Genomic DNA, 20,692 nt, shown 5'->3' on the forward strand with positions numbered 1-20,692 from the left:
GTCGATGTCGTGTAGGACAATCAATTCACTGAGGGACTCCAATGGGCCCGGTCCTTCCACTAGCACCCAACTGTTCTCCTCCTCCAAGTCCAATTCCGTTCCTTCATCTGGGGAGGTGCGCTGAACAGCTAGTGCTGGGATGGTTCGACTGGGATGTCTTGCCCTTCGCCTCGCTCCCCCGTTTCAGGGGCAGAGCTGGAGGGCTCCTGTGGCGCTTCCGTGGTTCTGGTTGCCGTAGCCATCATCAACTAAAATTCCTCACAAGAATATTCCCTTTGTAGGAGTTAACAAAACTAGAGATTCTCAGCTTTATGTGATTGAATGCCTACCCAAGTTTCCAACCAGACTCACACAAGAAGCTTATGGATATCTGTGTCATGAGGACAATCTGATTTATTACTGGATAGTATGCAACTTCAAGAGCAAAGCTGAGAATGGTGAATGCACGGGTCTTTCAAACAATTAAAGCTTAGACAGTTCCAATCCCTCCTGCCAGAGTCAGTAAGAGTCCACTCCCCACAGCTTACCGGTGTTCCTAACGGTTCCTGCCGGTCTTCGGGAAAGCATCCTTGAACAGGTGAGATAACCCAAATAGACATTCTAAAGCCTCTACATCAGTGCCTGGTACAAAGGAACAAGAGCAGCGCCCTCCAGAACAGTAACACGTGTCAGCACCAGCATGGCATGGGAACTGATTACGATATTCACAGGAACATTGGAACAGGAACCATGACGACAACCTTTTTACGGACAATCTATGGGGAAAAATGCTTAATTGCTTATGGAAAGACTTTATGTTATCACTTGCCAATATGGTAAATGGGATATCCATTACTAATATTACCAGTATTTAACCCATTTTTCTATTTCACTGTTATTTCATATCTGGTATAATATTAAGCTTTTGCTAGATACATAAATATGATTAAATAAAGAAATAAAATACAAATAAATAAAAATAAACAATTTTTTATGGAAACATCTGAGGATTAGCTCCTTCATATGTGACATGCATTATAAAATGGCAGTATCACTTGTAAGATATAGTAATTTGAAAGTACATTTTTCAAGTTAGCTGAGCTTCAAGGTAAGATACAAAATCCCCCTCTTGACACGTTAACATACATACATACAAAAAAAGAATTACCATATTCTGTCATAATAACACACAATGACATCTGTAAGCAACTTATTCTAATAGCAATCCATAGAAGAACTGGAGCTATAAACCTATATTTCCAATGCTGCAAAACAAATCTGTTAGCAATGAGTCAATTTCTCCATAGGTTGGAATAGCCTGTTTCAATGTTGGGATAATTCTAGTGAGTTTGGAGTGGCTATTCCAAACTCAGCAGAGGTGAATTTGGGGTCCGAACATTTTCATCTAAATAACTTCTCCAGTAATAGGTAACTGCATGTCATGTTCTCCTCAGGACTGTAAGGATTCTAAACTTATCCTTGTGAAGATTTATCTTGGTTTATGGTTTCCCCTCTCATTGGTGAATTAGGTGCAAGCTCTCTCAGTCTGTAATGACAAGTGCCAGCCTGGTTACAGGAAACAAAAGAGAGAAGGGGAGCCCTTCTGCTGCTATGACTGCATTCCCTGTCCAGAAGGCAAGACTTCTCAGTGGGAAGGTAAGAGAGGAGTGCTTTTCTCAAAGTACACTCAGATCACACTGGATTTATAAATTGCTTCCCTAAATTAAACCTCACAGGCTTATAATGGAATTGCTGTGCATTCAACAGTTGAAGTGGTTCCCCGGGAAAGGGAGAAGCTGAAGATGACCATGATCTTTATACTGCTAAATGTTAGAACTTGCATTGATGAGCTAAAGGAAATATCCACCCTTTAGACTCCTTTTCTCTCAAATTTTCAGTTTCACTTTTATTTGTGCTATTTCTTCAGTCAAAAATACAGAAGCAGACATCACCATTATCCAACTTTGCTTTTGGGGAGCAGTAAATATTTGCCTAGAGAGCCAGTCTGGTGTAGTTGTTAAGGCACCAGGATAGAAATGGGGCGATGGTGAGTTCTAGTCCTGCCTTAGTCACAAATGCAACTGGGTGACCTTGGGCCCATCCCTCTGTTGCTGCCCTAGGAAACAAGCAATGCCAAACCATTTCTGAAATCATGCAAAGAGAACTGCAGGGACTAGTACAAGTAGTTCCCAGGAGTCAAGAATGGGTCAGCGGCATGCACGCGTGCACACACAAACACACACACAGGGATGATATATTAGCCTAGCAGCAAAGATCATCAGATGAAAGGAAGACAATTATAACAAAGAAAAGGAAGACTGAAGAAGCTGCCAGTAGAAGGGGATCCCTGGTGTCATCTCATTAGGCATCCCTCATCTCACTGAAAAAAATATATATCTGAATGGAAAGAGCTACTCACTGGAGATAAACTAGGTCTTGGTGAATGGCAGCTCTAAAGATTGTAAATTTTTGGGTTGGGGGAAGTGGTTCTACACAGCAACACCTCATATTAACAACATGCATGCTACTTCCTCCTGCAGCACTTTGATGGTAGGAAGAAGAAAGGAGAACTCAAGAGGTCAGCAGCTTCAGTATAGATTTGAATGCATTTCTGTGGGAACCAGATCAGTCATCCGAAATTAGTCTCTACTAGCAATGAATAATCTCTCGAAGGAAGTGTGGTTTTAATGAGAAAACTCTATGCTTCCTCAGTCCTAGACTCTTGATTAACATTCATCTCAACTACTTACATACCTATAAGCCTTACTGACATAACAGCTAAGATGTATGCAAAACATCTCTTGAGAAAAATAGAGGACTGGGCAATCAAGAAAAATATACTAGTGGAAGAACAGGCTGGGTTTAGACATGGGCACGCCACAATAGACAATTGCTTCAGTTTACACCATCTCATTACTAAATATACAACTGATGGAAGGGACCTGTTGACATCTTTTATTGATCTTAGCATGGCATTTGATTCCATAAATAGAGATATCTTATGGAAAAAGCTGGCCAGGTTAAATATGGAACCCAGACTTTTATATTTGATAAAGGCCCTCTATACAAATACACGCCTGAAAGTCTGTACTGAAGTCAATGGCTCTCTTACACAGAGCATACCCACCCACAGAGGTGTCAGACAAGGATGTATCTTGGACCCGATGTTGTTTAATCTCTATGTTAATGACATTCCAGGATTCCTCCGTTCTATGGATGTTCACATGCCAAAGATCCTCAGCAGACATATCAACATCTTCTTGTATGCAGATGACATGGTTTTGATGGCACATTCCCAAGTAGGCCTGAGAAGATTGATGGGGAGATTTGTTGCTTACTGTACCACAAAGTTGTTGAATATTAATAAGTCCAAATCCAAAGTGGTGTTTTTTGGGAAAAGATGGGCCAAATACAATTGGCACCTGGATGGGAAGCCTATAAAACAAATAGACTCTTTTTCATATCTAGGGATGGTTTTTACAGACACAGGGCCTTGGGTTAATCATTAGAAGCAAAGTTCTGCAAAGGCCACAGCAAGTTCTAAAACACTAATCAAACTACTTAGCTACAACCACCCTTGCTCTCTGCTCTCCTTTCTGAAGGTCCTCAAGGCAAAAGTTGTACCCGTGCTAACGTATGGAGCCGAATTGTGGGGCCTATCAAAGCCCTCCTTACTTGAACAAAATCAAGCATGCTTTTTAAGAAGCATTCTGGGGACGGACAGGAATACACCCGCAGCAGCAGTAAGAGCTGAAACAGGCACCCATTCCATTTATAGTCTATCATTAACCAAAGTTTTCAACTACTTGTGGCAGATTCTCCCAATGGAACATGATAGACTACCAAAAATGTGCCTTGAAGAACAGACAGGCAACCTCAACCCATCACATGGATCAATCAACTCCTCCAAACCATCACATTTCTTGGCTTTTCATCACAATACTCACTTTCAGCTGGAGACCAGGCCAAGGCAATATTCAAACAAAGAGTCTTGGATGTTAATGCCGGAACAGACATTGAGTCACTTGCACACAATAGGTCATCGAAATGGCTGGCCAAGAATAAACTGTCCTTTCAAATAGAAAAATACCTGACAATGGGTCTGACTCAATACCATAGGATAGCTCTTACTAGAGCAAGATTTGAGCAACTAGATTCTATGGTCAAATATGGACGATTCCACCAAGTGCCTTACCTTGAGCGGACATGTGTTTGTGGAGCACCCGAAGTAGAAGACATTGCACATGTCCTATTTAACTGCCAACTATATGCCCCAGTAAGGGCTCAGTACCTTCAGACATTAATTGACAGAACCACATACTAGGACTGTAACAAAAGGTTATGTTTCTTCCTCCAGGGCACAAATACGTATGTGGTCAATAGAACTGTTAAGTGGATGGCTAGGGCTGTACAACTGAGAACGCAATTTCTAGAACACATTGGGGTGGCATGTAAAGGTGATGAATTCATTTAAACTCACATTGTTTCTGTATTTTATTACCTGTTTTATTACATCTTGCATTTTTATGTTACAATTTTATCTCCATGTTACCCTACTGTATTTTCTCGTATTTTTTTGCACCATAGTATATTTTAGCTAATTTTGTTGTATTTTAGTTGTTTTATGGCATCATATTTTATATTTTATATCTTATAGTGGCTGATGCTCAACTTTCTGATATGGTCATTTGACTAATCAATGAAGTTACTTACTTACTTACTTACTATATTATTTATTTATTTATTTATGTATTTATGTATTTATTTATTTATTTATTATCCCGCCTTTATTATTTTTATAAATAAATCAAGGCAGTGAACATACCTAATATTCCTTCCTCCTCCTATTTTCCCCATAACAGCAACCCTGTGAGGAGGGTTGGGCTGAGAGAGAGTGACTGGCCCATTGTCAGCCAGCCAGCTTTCATGCTATGCTGGTCATGATTCTATTCCATAGTTTAAATAACCATTTCCTTAAACCCCCATATTCAGTTCCCATGCCTATATTGTAGACTGTGTCTATAAAAGCAAAGCAGTCTGAAGTAAACACTGGCAAAATAGATTGGATTCCAAAATATACAATTCCAGTAAAGGTTGCTGGAAGGCAATTCATTTTCAGAAACACAGTCCTGGGAGATGGTATGATAATGTTAGCCTGTTGTCCATTTGGAGTGAAGGCCCTTTGTTTTTGTGCTTCACATTTCAGTTCATGGTTATACACACTTAATAAAGCAAAATCAAGGAGACCATATCTTCAGCATTCCAAACTCCGATGGCTTACCTACAAGGACAGGTTGCCCCACTGGCAATATGGACCAGCAACCATTGTAAGAAGGCAGGAATAGATGAGGTCATCCTGTTCTCCTCACCAAAAAAACGATGTCCTGGCATGTTCTTCTCTTCTACCTTCAAAGTAGTATTTTCCTGCTTATGTTAACCATAGTACTGCCATTTGTTCTGCCTGCTGGGCTTGACTTTCTTCTAGGCCAATGCCTCTAGCCTCACTATTTTGGTGAGGCAGGAATAGCCCCTCACCCCATTTTTCCAGCTTTCCATCTTGCAGCTTATTATTTATTACTTTTTATTTTTTGGTTCTTCTTGTTGAAATAATGAATATAACATGTGCCCATTGTGCAGAACATCACTGCTTCAGAATCACCCAGGATGATTTCAAATGGTACATTAGCTGACTTAATACTATTTTTTTAAAAGTGGAAAATTAGTAAACTCAGGGAAAGAAGGATATTTGTTTCAGTTTTCTAGTGAATTTTGAATTGGGTACATTCTGCATGTCAGTCCAGTGTTATACCCACCATGCCAGTGACAAAGTCCTTCTGTAACAGTAGTTTCAGGACATTTTCTTGAGGAACAAGTGAAGAAACACAGGGAAAGTTTTCTTGCTTTTGTTTATATATTTTTCATTTTAAAGCTGCTTATTTCTGCCTGAATATGCCTTAGTTTTTACATACAAATTCAACTTAACATTGTATTATAGAATAGCATATGTTTGTGCATATATAAACATACATGTGAAAGTATGTATGTCTTCAAAGATCCATCCCCAGGAAGAAAAGGAACTGAAAATTGCTGTCTTGGAACAGGAAGTGGGGGGGGGGGGTACAGCAATAGGGGAATGTCAAATGAGAGGTCATGGCAACCTAAAGTGTGGACTGAATATCTTGCAAGCTGCTGCCAAAATGTCTCAGCCAAACCAGTCCTACTGATTTAAAGGCAATTCAATAAAATCAAGAGTCAGGAGTATTTAAGGGTGAGGTGGGAATGTGCCTTGTAAAAGTGGTGAGAAGTCTTTCACGTTCAGTGCAGACTGTGAAATTGGTACTGAAAAGACTTCTAAGTCTTAGAAAATGTGAGGATGCTTTACTGCTGTTCTCTTAACTTATCTGAAAACGGGAACCTAGAATTAAAGAGATGGCTCATACATTTATCAATTTCCACTTCAGTGCATGTTTCCTGATTTAAATCTGTTGTGTCTTGTTGTGTTTTACCTAAAAGGGATGTAACAGATATGGGACAGCTGAGACAGCTTCCTTGCTTCTTCAGTGGTTTCTCCACTTAAGATGATCCCGGTTGTTCAGTTCAGGCTTCAGAACAAGAATGTACCATTTGGGGAAAAATATGAAACTCAGCAATCCAGCACTGGAAGCTAAAATAGAGAAAACCTCCACAGCAACCATGCATTTTCCTTTGGTGCTCAGGTAGGTTGGGACAAATGACAGCCACACACTGCAGAACACTAGCATGCTGAAAGTGATAGATTTGGCTTCATTGAAACTGTCCGGTAAATTCCTGGCAAAGAAAGCCAGAATGAAGCTGGCAATGGCTAAAGAGCCCATGTACCCAATCACACTGTAAAACATGATGGGGGATGCCTCATTACATTCCAGGGTAATTTCACCCCTTCCTGAGTGCATATCAGCATCTGGGAATGGGGGGCAGGTTGCCAGCCACACGGCACAGATGCCTACTTGAATAAGAGTACACGAAATGACAATGGAACTGGCCAGCCCTTTCCCCATCCACCCAGTCCTCTTTTTTCCTGGTTGGGTGGCCAGGAATGCCAGAACCACAGTGATGGTTTTGCCCAATACAGAGGAAACAGCCACTGAGAAGACAATGCCAAAAACTGATTGCTGCAAGACACACATCACCTTTTGAGGTTGCCCAATAAAAAGCAATGTAGAAAGGAAGCAGAGCAGGAGCGAGACAAGAAGACTGTAGGTGAGATCCTGGTTATTGGCCTTGACAATGGGAGTGTTGTGGTGCACTATCAATGTTCTTAAGAAGACAACAGTGATCAGGGAAAACAAAAGCGCACCAGTGGCTAAACCCATTCCCATAGGTTCGTTATAGGATAAAAAGGTTACAGTTTTGGGGATGCAGATATTCTGATACTTGTTTGGATAATGATCTTCTTTGCATTCCACACAGTCAGGCATATCTGGAGAAGAGAAGTTTAGCTTTAGTGACACAAATGCTTGATACTGAAGTTGTTGATATCAATGATAATAAAGAGTCTGCTACTTAGGAAAAGCGATTTTCTATAAGAAACACTCTTCCCTTGAGCGATGAACCTTTGATAGAGGAGCCCAATACCTGATGCCTTATCTGGATGTCACAGAAATGCTTCCAACTCTATGCTGAGTCTTCTGATCGCTCTTGCTCTCCTCTCTTCTCCCCACCATTGGAATAAATGCAGGAGTACATTCATTCAGAGTGTTATTGTGGGGATCCTCTTCAGCCTGAGCCTCTGTTCACTAAGAATTAGGCCCAATCAACCCAAAACCCAACAACTCAGAACCCAACTGCTTTCCCGAGCAGCCCAGATAGAGAATTCAGGGAACTGCAGGGAGATTCCTGTACAGGAATCCCCTTCTACATTTGCTGGATTGGCAACTAATGTACCGTGAAAAATTGCACTGCCCCTCTTACCTTCCCACTCAGAAATCTTGTCTTCTGGACAGGGAATGCAATCATAGCAGCAGAAGGGCTCCCCTTCTCTCTTTTGTTTCCTGTAACCAGGCTGGCACTTGTCATTACAGACTGAGAGGGGTTGCACCTAATTCACCAATGAAAGTGGAAACCATAAAACCACATAAACCTTCACAAGGATATGTTTACAATCCTTACCATCCAGAGGAGAACATGGCATACAAGTACCTCTTACCAAAGAATTTCTTTCGTTTAAAATAGTCTGTCCACAAATTATTCTGTTCTTCTTATTTTCCTATCTGAATGTGAAGCAAACCTCAATCTTCTCAATCTTGGGAATGAAGGCATTTTTAAAATAATAATAATAATAATAATAATAATAATAATAATAATAATAATTTAATAAAGGGAAAAAAAACTTTATTCCCATGACTGAGAATCCAGAAAGCCAGTCTGATATATTGATTAAGGCATCAGGCTAGAAACTGGAAGACCGTGAGTTTAGTCCCACCTTGGGCACAAAGCCAGCTCGGCGACCTTGAGTCAGTCACTCTCTCTCAGTCCTAGGAAGCAGGCAATGGCTTTACCAAGATATATCAAATGTCAAATTTCAGAACTAAATTAATCCAGAAAAATGAATTAATATTTCCATAATAAAACTTCTCAAAATATTGCAAAGTATTTCTCTGAACATCAAGAAAAATATGTAAGGCAATTTATAAATACACATTTGGTTTAATGTCCCTAAAATATTATAAGATATAGTGATAATATAGAAAGTGACTTGCAGAAATAAGCTTGTCAGGAGAAGAACATGAAATCTGTATGTATGAAGACATACAGATCAACATTTATTTTGGGGGCAACATTAAAGTCACAAACGGTTTTAGAAATTATACAGATTGAACTTAATGTTTGAAAAAAAATAAGAAACAGTACAAAAGAAAAAAAAAAGGATATTCATTCATCCTGAGTGAGAAACTTATCATGAGTCAAATTTTAGGAGTGGAAAAAAAAAAGTGGGGAATTTCATTCATCCTCAGAGAAAAAACGTATCCTGAGTCACTTATGCGGTCAATTTCTAACATCCTTATCAGTAATACTGTAAGGTGACTTTCAAAAGTTTGCATTTATGTCCCACCAGGTTAAACCAATAGTGCCATACAATGGGATTTTCATTCATAATAACCTTTTGGTCTCCTGGACCTTGATAGTTGATCAGTCCAACATGTACTCTAGTAAAAGACAGGCTTGGAAACAAAACCCAGTTTATGATATCTAATTGTATTAGAAACACCACATTTGGGTCAAAGGTCACCTTGTCCCCTACAGTATTGTTAAAAGACACTTGCATCAGAAAACAGAAGAGCTAGATGGAAAGGGAAACAAATGCTTAAGAAAAGGTTCCAACAACAAGAAACTGAATATTTGTTAAATATATCCTCAAACACAAAAGCATATACTGTATATACTTTAAGGATTTTCTTTCTTTTTCCATTTAAAGAAAAAGAAAAAAAAATCAAATATAAGAGCCAGGTCCAGACATCTGCACAGGAGGGAATTCTGTCACTTCTGAAGTAATTCAACTCTTTTTTGAAATTAGTTTGTCCCAGTGAGCAGTGATAAACATGAGCCTTAGCATGGCCAGCGACGAGAGTTGATCATTCCAGTCCGGTGGCACCTGGCTACACATCACTCATGTTGTTCAGAAATCAAATAAATGGCTCTCAAAAATAAGCATTACAAAGTTGGCGCTTGAGAACTTTGTACTGGACAACTTTAGTGAAGTGTAGACTTCATTCAATATTTTTTCTAAGTGAAATATAAATATATAAGGTGAAACTACATGTGAGTGTATTATTGAACACGATTATTCACACCAGTGAATAATTCTAGGAGTTAATTTAATTGTGATATTAAGTAGCTTATAGCTACATTATTACTATTACCCTTTACATAATAGAATTCACATAATTTCCTTTATATAGTTTTCTCAAGGAATTTATGTTGAAAGATACAATGTTATGTGTACAAAAATGTTACATCTAAATGAAACAAACAAATTAAAAGGGATGCAATTTTCTTCTATAATTTCTCTTTTACAAAATGCTCATTTTTTAAAAAAGCTGGACTACATAGATAGTAAACTAGGAAGACTTCTTCTGACTCTGCATTCCTAGTAACACTTTCTGCACAAGATTTTCTTTAAAACATTACTAATATGCTTCAGAGGAATGTTTACAGCAGTAATGGCCCCACCACTGAGAATGAAGCACTAGTAGTCCTGGCAGAATTCCCTTCACCTGACACCACCAAGATACACTTCCTTACCCTGCTAGCCCCACCAACTGTTCCACCCCCATCCTCAAATCTCTTCTAGAAAGGGAGTCTCTTCCAACCAATATACAACCGGGCATAAAGTGAACCCAACAGGTACTATAGCAATTGCTCTCAGCACTTCAAGCCACCATCCTTCCACTCAACACAACTTCAGAGAACACATCAAACACCCACTCATTCTCCCCCCCCCCACACAAACTTAATCTGTATCTACTCAAACTCACAAGAGCCATCCTGCCTCTAGCTCTCACCCACAAAGCAGGGAGCTACTTCCCTCCACCACACAGCCCTCACCTGGGGGAGAAGGCCAACCTCATTCACATAACTCTCACCAAACACCCCCCCACACACAACCTCAGGATCTTCCAAATGACCTCCCTGAATAACATCATAAACCACTGCAGAAATGGACGTAAAAAAAATCAGAGCAGCAGTCCAAAAGCATGCAGCACCAAGGACTTTTGCAGCCACCAAGCAGTTACACAATGATGCCTCCAAGAGTCCAAGGCTCTCAAACACAAATAAAGCTCCAAAGATCCCAAGGAACAGGCAGTCAACCAAAAGACCAGCCAGCAGCCTAACACACTCCACAACACTAGCATCTATGTGAGTAGGTCTGGCTGCCAGCAACGGCCAGGGGCACTTGTCTTTTGGTCAGTTCCACCACCATCCTGTGATCCATGTCATCTTCTGAAGCCACAGGAGCTGACTCTTGGGCTCTCAGTCTCAGGCTCAGCTCTGGCACAAGGAAAGTGATCCACTGGGTTCCAAGGGAGTCCAGGGGAAGTCTAGGGAGTGTCAAGGGGGGAGTCCAGCAGGTCCCAAACATCTGTAAGTTCACCTACCTTCTCTCTTCCATCTTCACTCTCATCTGCCCCTCTCTCCAGTCTGTCTCTATCACTCTGCCAGTTCTCTGCCAATTCTCCATCCTCTCATTTCTCGTTCCTCATTCCAAACTCTCATCCCAACATTTCTATCAAAACTATCCTCCACTTCCACAAACCAGTTGCAACATTCAAAATCCCTCTAAAAAAGCCCTTCTCCAAAATCTCTCCAGAGCACCATCAACAGACATAAACTCCACATTCACTCACACCACAGCTTAATATTTATTTCTTTATTTGAACAAACCTGACTTAACACTGGCACATTTTGTGTACCTAGAATAAGCTAATTATTATACCAGACATGAAAGAAGAGCAAAATAGAAAGATGGATTAAATATTGGTAATATTAGTAATGGATATACTGTTTACCATGTTGGCAAGGGGCAATATAAAGTCTTTCCATAAGGAATTAACTATTTTTCCACATAGTTTGACTGGAAAAATGTTCTCAAGCATAGATATCTGTGTGAATGTTGGCATACCTTTGACTTAATTTCAAAGTGGCCAAGTATAGGAAAACAAAACAACAACAACAACAACAACAACAACAACAACAACAAAGGAAAGTACAGAAACTACAAAAAGAACAAAGATAATGTCTTAGTACTGAGTTATGTCAAGAGAAAGAAGGAAGCTTGAAAAAGGTGTCACTTCATATTTTTTACCAAAATATATCATATTTCGATTTCCAAAAGTGAAATACAAACGAAAATGAATTCATCAACTTATATTAGAACAAAAACAGTTAAAAAAATAGAGTTCCTTATAGGTAAGAAAAACTTTTATTTAATGTGCATATAAATGCATATCATAGTATAGAAAATGGTTTGCAGAAATATTCATCTTAGAGGAGCATAATATGTATGTTTGGAGACATCGAGATTGAAATTTTGAGAGATTTTGAGATTTTTTTTTGAGATTTTTTTTTTCCTGCCCGTATTATATTTATAAATAACTGAAGGTGGCAAACAATCCTAATACTCCTTCCTCCTCCTTGTTTTCCCCACAAAAACAAACCTGTGAGGTGAGTTTGGCTGAGAAAGAGTCACCGGCCCAAGGTCACCCAGCCAGCTCTCAGGCCTAAGGTGCGACTAGAACTCACAGACTCCTTAACCACCAGAAATTAAGATCAGTAACTGAGTCCAAAATATTACAAGGTTTGAAGAAAGAAGAAACCGAGTAAAATATTTGGCAGATTCGTGTTTGGCAGATTCATTCATCCTGAACAGGAAAGGTATGAGTCACATTTTAAGACAATTACTCACACCCTTTTCAACAATAAGGCAAATACACAAATGTTGACAGTTATTTCCTACCTGGTTAAACCAATTGTGCCAGCCAATGGGATTTTTGTTCATAGTCCATTTTTGGTCTCTTGATGCTTGGGAGTTGATCGTTCCAATTTTTACTTTAACAAAGGACTTGTTTGGAAACAAAACCCAGTTCATAGCATCAAATTTTGTTAGAAATACACCATTCTGGTCAAAGGAAATCTGTTCCCCTATGGCATTATTAAAAGACACTTGCTTCAGAAAATGGAGGAGCTAAGGATGGAAAGGAAAACAAATGCTTAAGAAAATGTTCTAACACATGGAACTGAACAAAGATGTGAAAATTTCTTACATTTATTCATTGTATATAAACAGAGAGCAAACCCCAATCCCTTCTAGCAGATGTTACCTCGTCAGGTAACAAAACATCCGCAAGCAAATAACCAAGCTCAGAGAGCAGCAAGGACTCCACAATTCAATCCTTTGCCACATATCTTCTCTTCTAATGTTGTATCAAAATACTATGCACACAGTGATATGGACAGGACTGTAGTGACACCTCAAGGCCAACAGCGGTTTTGCTCTAGTAATATGCTATAGAAGAATTTTTATTGTAGTAATGGCCCCACCACTGAGAATGAAGCACTAGTAGTCCTGGCAGATTTACAATACCTCCCACGGCTGCTGAGTCAGAAATGTCCGTCTCTCCCTCTCCAGCATTCTTTTGTGCTTGGATCTGGATGAATACATGGCATGCAAAGCATGAGCCACAGCAAAGACAGCATTATAGATGCTGTAGCTCTGCCCAGTAATGGATTTTTCTAAATGGATTTCAAGAAGATTCTCCAGCCTCTCCTGTCCAGTGCAGAGATCACTATTGGTATGGTTCAGAACCCAGTTGGGGAAGGAACATCCAAAAGCATAAGACCAAAAGTCCCTTAATAAGAAATCCTCTTTTGCATTGGAAGGCTTTCTGTCCTGAATGAATTGCTGAAATCCAGGCAGCTCATTGGAATGGACAGCCAAGGATAAAGCCCCATGGTAGACCAGCCTAGCAACTCTCAGATCCCCTTCCTTGTCATAGTTCTTAAACTCTAGCTGAGCAGTCAAAATCCACACTCTGCCTTGTGCTGTGGTTATTTCTTCAATCTCTCTTCGTATACCTAGCAACCAGTTCAAAATCACTAGAGTGCGAAGATCACCAAAGAGGAGAAATACATTAGCTGTGCTGGTCATGATTCTATTCCACAGTTTAAATGACCATTTCATTATACCCCCATGTTCATTGTCCATGCCTACATTGTAGACTGTGTCTATAAAAGCAAAGCAAATGCCATGAGCGGAAAATTCTGGAACCATAACTTGAAATATCCATTCTGTATCAATTCCAGTTCCAGTGAAAAATCCAACCCAGGTCCACCTGAAATAGAGAAGTAATTTGAGAATCTCCCTGTACTGAAGGGCTTCGTTTGGGACCATTTGGTAGAAGTAAGGGGCTTGGGTGTGATCCATCATCACTGGAGCAGAGCCAAAGGAGAGCTAAACAGATTGGTAATTGGAGAAGAGACAAAGATATATTAATGAATACATATCTTTAACAGTAGTAGTATTATTGCTTAGTAGTATTACTACTAGTCATATTTCACCATGGAATTGCTAGGATCACAATTCAGTAAATTAATTTATGTTGGGATAAATATTGTCTGGAAGAAAATGTGGCAAGTGTTCATCCTTCACAGGAAGACAGAATGCATTGATAGAAGTGGATAAGGTATTTATTTATGTATTTTGATTGATCAAACTTATATGGCCATCCATCTCAAATAAGGTGACTCTGGGCAATGTGCAATAACCATTTTTATATTTGTAACGTTTATATTATCAAGGCTGTGATAACAGTGGATAAAGTATCTTTTACTTTTATGATATTTATACCTTTTGTAATATGATATTTATCATGTTTATATTTGCTTAGATTATCTGACTTTTAAACTGTCTGCCATACTAGCAACAGTGAAAGACTCTTTAAAATGTTCCTGGCTGACACTTCTCAGATTAGCTGCATTGCCACACCTTTAAGCTCTATATGATTATAAAATATACCTCTATCTAAAAAACACAAAACATATCAGGAGGAAGAAGGATGGTCATTACAATCTGCACATACTCCTACCTGAGGAATCTTGTAGACAGACAAAAGCTTTGGTATTCGATGAGAGGATTCAATATCAAGTCCCTCGATGACTGCAAAAAGATGTCCTTTTGTGTCACAATGGTAATTGGGGAGGAATTGCTTCTTTGGAGAAATTAGTTGCATTGCAGAACGAAAAGCCCACCTGGTGTTTATATGACTATCATAGATATGGAATCCAAAAGTAATGTTGGGTAAGATGTGGGGATCTTCATTGATTTCCTTTATTGCAAAGACCATGGCCAGGATATGCTGGTAGTTCTGAGTCAATACCCTACAGTGGGATTTCCATTATGTGTTAAACGAACTCAGTGAAATAATGATATGCCATAATTTATTTATACTTGGTACAAATTTCAGGCAACAAAACTATCTCAGCATGAGGAGGCAAAGGAAGCTAAAGGATTTGATTCAGTAGGGCAAATAGTTGGAGCAGGCTATTTTAAATACACAGGAATACTTGCACATTAAGGAAATGGTTTATAATTTTATAGCATAGATTTTCCCCCTTTCACCCCTAGTTTGATTTTAGAATTCATAAATGCATCTGTTGATATATCCCTACCCAGACTGCTAGCTGATCTTGGCCTATCGCCCCAAAAGGCTAGTATCAAGGAATCCAGAGGCTATAGATTAAAGGAAGTCAGGGGTGGACCACTTCTATACAGTTGCCAAGAAAATTACATAAAATGTATATGGAATCTCTTGGAGTTGAGCTTGATTTAAAGTAAACTTTACATTTACTTTTTCCATATTTATAATTTATTTAGATATACCTACACACACACCACAGATATTTTCAGATGGATTTAAGATTGTCATATGTTACTGGTTCCAACAGAGGGACAAATTCAAAAGTAATTGTGAATACATTTTATAAGAAGGAGACTTTGTGGCATGATGTATTGAGTAATTATGTATGTTTTTTGGAAGAAATATCGTGATTTCTCATGAAGAAGAATAAAATTCTAATTTTTAAGCAAGAGCTGAATCAAAAGAATCTGGGTCTAAATGAATGAAAATGTACTTCCTAGTTGAAAGATAAATGTTGCCTTATTGCTCTTTTATGTACTCACTTACCTAACTTTATGTTGACTAAGTCTATAACAATTTTGTTTGATTTAAAAAAATCCTAAACAATGGCTATATAATTAATGTTTCCAAAGAGAAGCAGAGAAAAAAATAGATTTACAATCTGTACTTGATTTATAGCAACAGAATCTACTCCATTCCTAGCTGCAAAGAATAATACCCACAAAGATGGTCTGCTTCATGTAATCTGCTCAGAAGTATACTGAAGGAAAACTGAATTCCTTACAGGTACTCTTCATTGTATGTTGGAGGTGGTGGTTCATCAAAAATCTTTGGTGTGGAGACAAAGAAGGTTTGACAAAGGAGGCCACCAAAGACTAGATCTCCTGGCTGAAGGTACTTGTGAAAAATGAGATGGTAATCTACAATTCGACAATTAACATTTTTCTTGCATGCCATGTAAGGCAGTAGTAGAAAAAGTAACACTCTCACTATCAACAACCTAAGTAGAAATTGACCCTGTAAACTAAGACACAAATGCATCTATACTGCAGGCATTAGAACCTCTGTGATAACAATGGCTAGATTTGAATGAAAGTTGAAAGCTGATGAATCAGCTATGATGAGCGTGTCCTTGAATCAATCTGAATGAAATCTTTAAGTTTTAGACCTGACTGTATATACACACAATACATACACACACAGAGACGCACCCACATATGACCACACACATATACACTCTCATTCTTGTAAAGAAGTTTGGTACTAGACAACACGGAGTCTGGAAAGCAGCAGAAGTAATTATAGCTCTTTGGTGATTATCTAAAATTGGTGAATCCTCTATAGCATTGTTGAAAATTGGTTTTGTTATCTCTTTCTTGAAACTTTATTAACACTGATGCAATTTGGGAAATAAAAGTTTTTAGTGGCATAGATTATTCCTATCTACATGCACCATTCCAAAGATTTTTATTTATTTTTGTCTTTTTGGAGAAGAATAGAATGGATGTGGGCACATAGAATATAGGTAAAAATTCAGAAAAATAGTTCCTAAAGTTACAAATTACCTGGATCACTGAAGATATAATATGTACAGGTAGTCCTCATTTAGCGACTGCCTTTTTAATGGCAGTTCACATTTACAACAATGATGAAAAAGTAACTTTACAACCAATGCTTTAATTTTTGACCTTTGCAGGTCTGTAAAGCAAAGGAAAGGTGAAGTAAGATCATAAGCACAGTTGCAGCTTCACTTAGCTGCCACTTTGCCTAATGACTGAATTGCCGTTGCAAACCAAGACTACCTTTACAGTCACAGGCTACCTTGGGGTAGACCCTTGCCTCATTACCTTCTATCAGCTTTCTCTGATCTAATTTCTCAGATCTAACCATTATTACCATCCTCATCATTCTCCTCATTTAAAGGCAAATATGCCTTTCTTTTGTAATCAAAATGTCCTTATTCAAATCTTCCATCCCAAAAATGCTTGGAAACAACAAAAACCAACCTGTTGCAAAATACTAAGGTTGTGATAAGTTTTGAAGGGGCATTTGCTTCACTAAGTAAAGTCCATAGTCAAAACAAAATTGTGGGAAGTGTCCCCTGCTTCAAAACTGTGGTGACCACGCTGCTTCATTAGTTGGGGTTTTGGGGAGGGAAAAATGTCATTCAGGATTCTGAGGTAAAGATGATTTTAATGATGCTTTTTTTTTTTAATTGAACAGGTCCAGTGGGGAGAGGTCTGTCATGGGTTCTTTATAAACTATACCCAATTTGATTGACTCAAACCTAAAAGATCCACCTAAAGCACTGGACCCTAAACCATTGGATTTTTAAATCTCCCTATAAGGGATTCAGAGATGTTTTATTTTGAAAATATATATATATCCAAGGTAGAAAAGTGAAACATACAAACATGTATGTGTGAGTTCTTTCTGTGTCTATTGTCTTATACTATACTCTACTTCTATTAGTAATGATAGAACATAAATGTTCTCTATACTCTACTCTACTATTGCTATACTTGTCATGTTCCCTGTTGCAAGGCAGTTTTTCAGCCGCTTTGATTTCAAGGTAAAGTTCATAACGGGGAGGAAGAACTTCTTAGCCGATGCTCTCTCCAGGTGGCCCCAGGATGCCAGTCAGGCATCTGACATTGTAGGCACTGTGTGGACCGACACACAGCTGGGTTGCCAAGCCATCACGCGCAGCCAAACCGGGACACAGCACACCAAAGCGCAGCCACCCGCAGAGGGAGGGAGATGTGTGTCAGTTTCACCTAGCTTGCAACAACAGTTCGCTCAAGCCCTCAAAACGGATACATGGTTGCAAGCCAACCAACACAATGTATCTTTTACAAACAGTTTGGCTTGGAAACAGAACAACCTGTACGTTCCAGAGCAAATGCGAGCGGAGGTTTTGAGCCGTTCACACGACGACAAAACGGCTGGACACTTCGGGTTTGTAAAAACACTGCATCTAGTCAGAAGACAATTCTGGTGGCCCACTCTTAGGAGGGACATAAAAGAATATGTCGCTGCTTGCCCCACATGTGCCATGGCCAAACAAAAAGTGGGGAAGCCCCAGGGACTGTTGCAGCCGGTAGCAAGCCCCTCCCACCCCTGGGAAGAAATCTCGATGGACTTCATTGTGGATTTGCCACCCAGCCAGAGAAAAACGGTTATCTGGGTGGTAAAAGACTATTTCTCCAAACAGGAACACTTTGTACCCTGCGCCTCCATTCCCTCCGCCCAACAGCTGGCACGCCTCTTCCTAAATCACACCTACAAATTGCACGGCACCGCCTCCCGTTTGGTGACAGATAGGGGCACACAATTCACTTCCAAATTCTGGGGGGCATTTTTAAAATTAATTGGAACCAAGCAAGCACTGTCCACTGCTTGGCACCCCCACACAGATGGCTCTACGGAGATTCTTAACTCCACCCTAGAGCAATTCCTATGATCATTTCTAAATTATCAGCAAGACGACTGGGTAGATTTGCTCCCCTTTGCCGAGGTGGCATACAACAATGCAGTGCACCAGAGCACAGGTCACACCCCATTCAGGGTGGTATATGGTAGAGACTTTGTCCCGATCCCGGAATTACCACAACCAGACACCCCGCCTTGTTCCCCAGATGACTGGGTGGCGCAACTGGCCATGGTTTGGCCCGTCATCCAGCTGGCTCTCTCAGACGCTCAAGCAACCTACAAGTGGTTCACGGACAACCACAGGGCTGCACAGCCGAACTTCAAAGTGGGAGATAGGGTCTACCTCTCCACTAAGTTCATTAAGTCTCTGCAGCCCTCGAAGAAACTGGCACTCAAATTCATTGGCCCATTCCCAATCATAGAGATAATCAACCCAGTGACTTTCAAGTTAGAATTGCCACACAACTTGAAACGCATACACCCGGTGTTCCATTGTGCCCTACTGAAACCAGTCACCATGTCAAAGTGGCACAACAACGCCCCCCGCCCCTGCCCATCATGATAGATGGACAACAACATTTTGAAATCAGGGAAGTATTGGACTCCAGAAGACTAAGGGGCACCCTACAGTACCTGGTCCACTGGAGACATTTCCCCCACCCTGAGTGGGTGCAGGCTCGAGATGTCTCAGCACAGCGGCTTGTCAAACGCTTCCACGAAGCATACCCTGACAAACCGGCACCTTGAAGTTTTTTGGGGGGGGGGCAGTATGTCATGTTCCCCGTTGCAAGGCATCCATGCATCACAATGGGGAACATGCCTTTCAGAAAGGGGGAAGGAAGGAGGAAGGAATAATCCTAATCCCTTAAACACTTTAATACTAAAGCAATCACCAAGACAAAGAAGGCACGCCTTTGCCTGGATCAGAGGAGCCATCAACATACTGCCTGAACATCTCCACATTACCCCAGGGGACACACCTGCACCAGAGATGGGAAGGAGACAGAGGAAACCAACAATGATCCTCATGATCGCCCATCACCAGATCGGTATCACTTACAGATTGCCCATCAAGGATCCGGATCCAACTTGTGGGACAATGCGGGGTGGTGGACGGCAAGGTCCACACAGCAGGTATATACGCGGTACCCTGCAACCATGCCCACATTCCTGTCTTTTTGCACATATGCACTCTGTACCCAATAAACGGAAATCCTTAGCCCCATCTAAGTGAGTCCGTGTCTTATTGGGGAACGAGGCAAGCCTGACAATACTACACTCTCTACTATTACTTCTATGCTATATTATACTATTCCTAGAATACTGTTTCTATTGCTACTATACTACTATTATTACTAGATTACAACAGTGTTTTACTCTTACAGACCCTGGGCTGTCTTTAAATCCCTCCTCTTCTATTGTTTTTCTTCTTTATTAATGGACCTATTTTAAGCACTGGCACTATCTCAATGTTAGGCTTGTCTTGGCTTGTCTTGGCCTCCTCTTTTTCTTCAGTCTCTGTGAAGAAAAAACTTTCTTTCTTTCTTTCTTTCTTTCTTTCTTTCTTTCTTTCTTTCTTTCTTTCTTTCTCTCTTTCTCTCTTTCTCTCTTTTTCTCTTTCTCTCTCGATTTGTGGTTGCTTCAGAGCTTCTAAAACACACCTATCTCCTCCCCGAGTTCTTTTGAGGTTGCAGCTTTATGAGCAATTCTGTCATGCTGAGGCTGGGATGAAGGCTTCAATGGGAGAAGAGGGAGGCAGCACATATGTCTGTAATTCATCCTCAGTAGTCTGCTCTTCCATAAGGTCAGGTGACATACAGAATATTAAACACTGTTTATAGTTTGGCTTAAGAGGCAGATATACATTTTCAAAACATGAACTAATTGATTTCAAGATTGGGGGTGAGGAATTTCTTGTGTCGTTATAGGATAAAAAAGTTACAATATTGGGAATGCAGCTATTCTGATGCTTGTTTGGATAATGATGTTCTTTGCACCCAACACAGTCAGGCATCTCTGGAAAAGACAAGTTTAGATATTTTGATATACTCATATACTTAAATTGATATTTAAGTAGTTCAGATGAATGTTACTCAAGAGTCTAGGAC

The 20,692-nt window shown here is 39.8% G+C and overlaps 1 protein-coding gene across 1 annotated transcript; it reads right to left on the reverse strand.

Annotated features, from left to right (window-relative positions):
• Positions 1-6,536: 6,536 nt before the first annotated feature.
• LOC134496735 (vomeronasal type-2 receptor 26-like) lies at positions 6,537-13,663 on the reverse strand. The gene is made up of 4 exons (XM_063302443.1): positions 13,100-13,663; positions 12,473-12,700; positions 7,930-8,056; positions 6,537-7,438 (listed from the first exon to the last, which is right to left on the reverse strand). Exons 1-4 carry the CDS (start codon positions 13,661-13,663, stop codon positions 6,537-6,539), a joined length of 1,821 nt encoding a protein of 606 aa, XP_063158513.1.
• Positions 13,664-20,692: the final 7,029 nt, after the last annotated feature.

The sequence above is a fragment of the Candoia aspera genome, chromosome 4 (assembly GCF_035149785.1).
Source record: "Candoia aspera isolate rCanAsp1 chromosome 4, rCanAsp1.hap2, whole genome shotgun sequence".
NCBI lineage: Eukaryota > Metazoa > Chordata > Lepidosauria > Squamata > Boidae > Candoia > Candoia aspera.

What these genes read in the sequence shown, in the direction of transcription:
- LOC134496735 (XM_063302443.1), bottom strand. Translation starts at nt 13,663, where the DNA reads ATGACCAGCACAGCTAATGTATTTCTCCTCTTTGGTGATCTTCGCACT. An exon ending in TGACTCAGCAGCCGTGGGAG is followed by an intron (nt 12,701 to 13,099) that starts GTATTGTAAATC and finishes TTCCATCCTTAG; the next exon opens with CTCCTCCATTTTCTGAAGCA. An exon ending in CAAGATTTCTGAGTGGGAAG is followed by an intron (nt 7,439 to 7,929) that starts GTAAGAGGGGCA and finishes TCTCTTCTCCAG; the next exon opens with ATATGCCTGACTGTGTGGAA.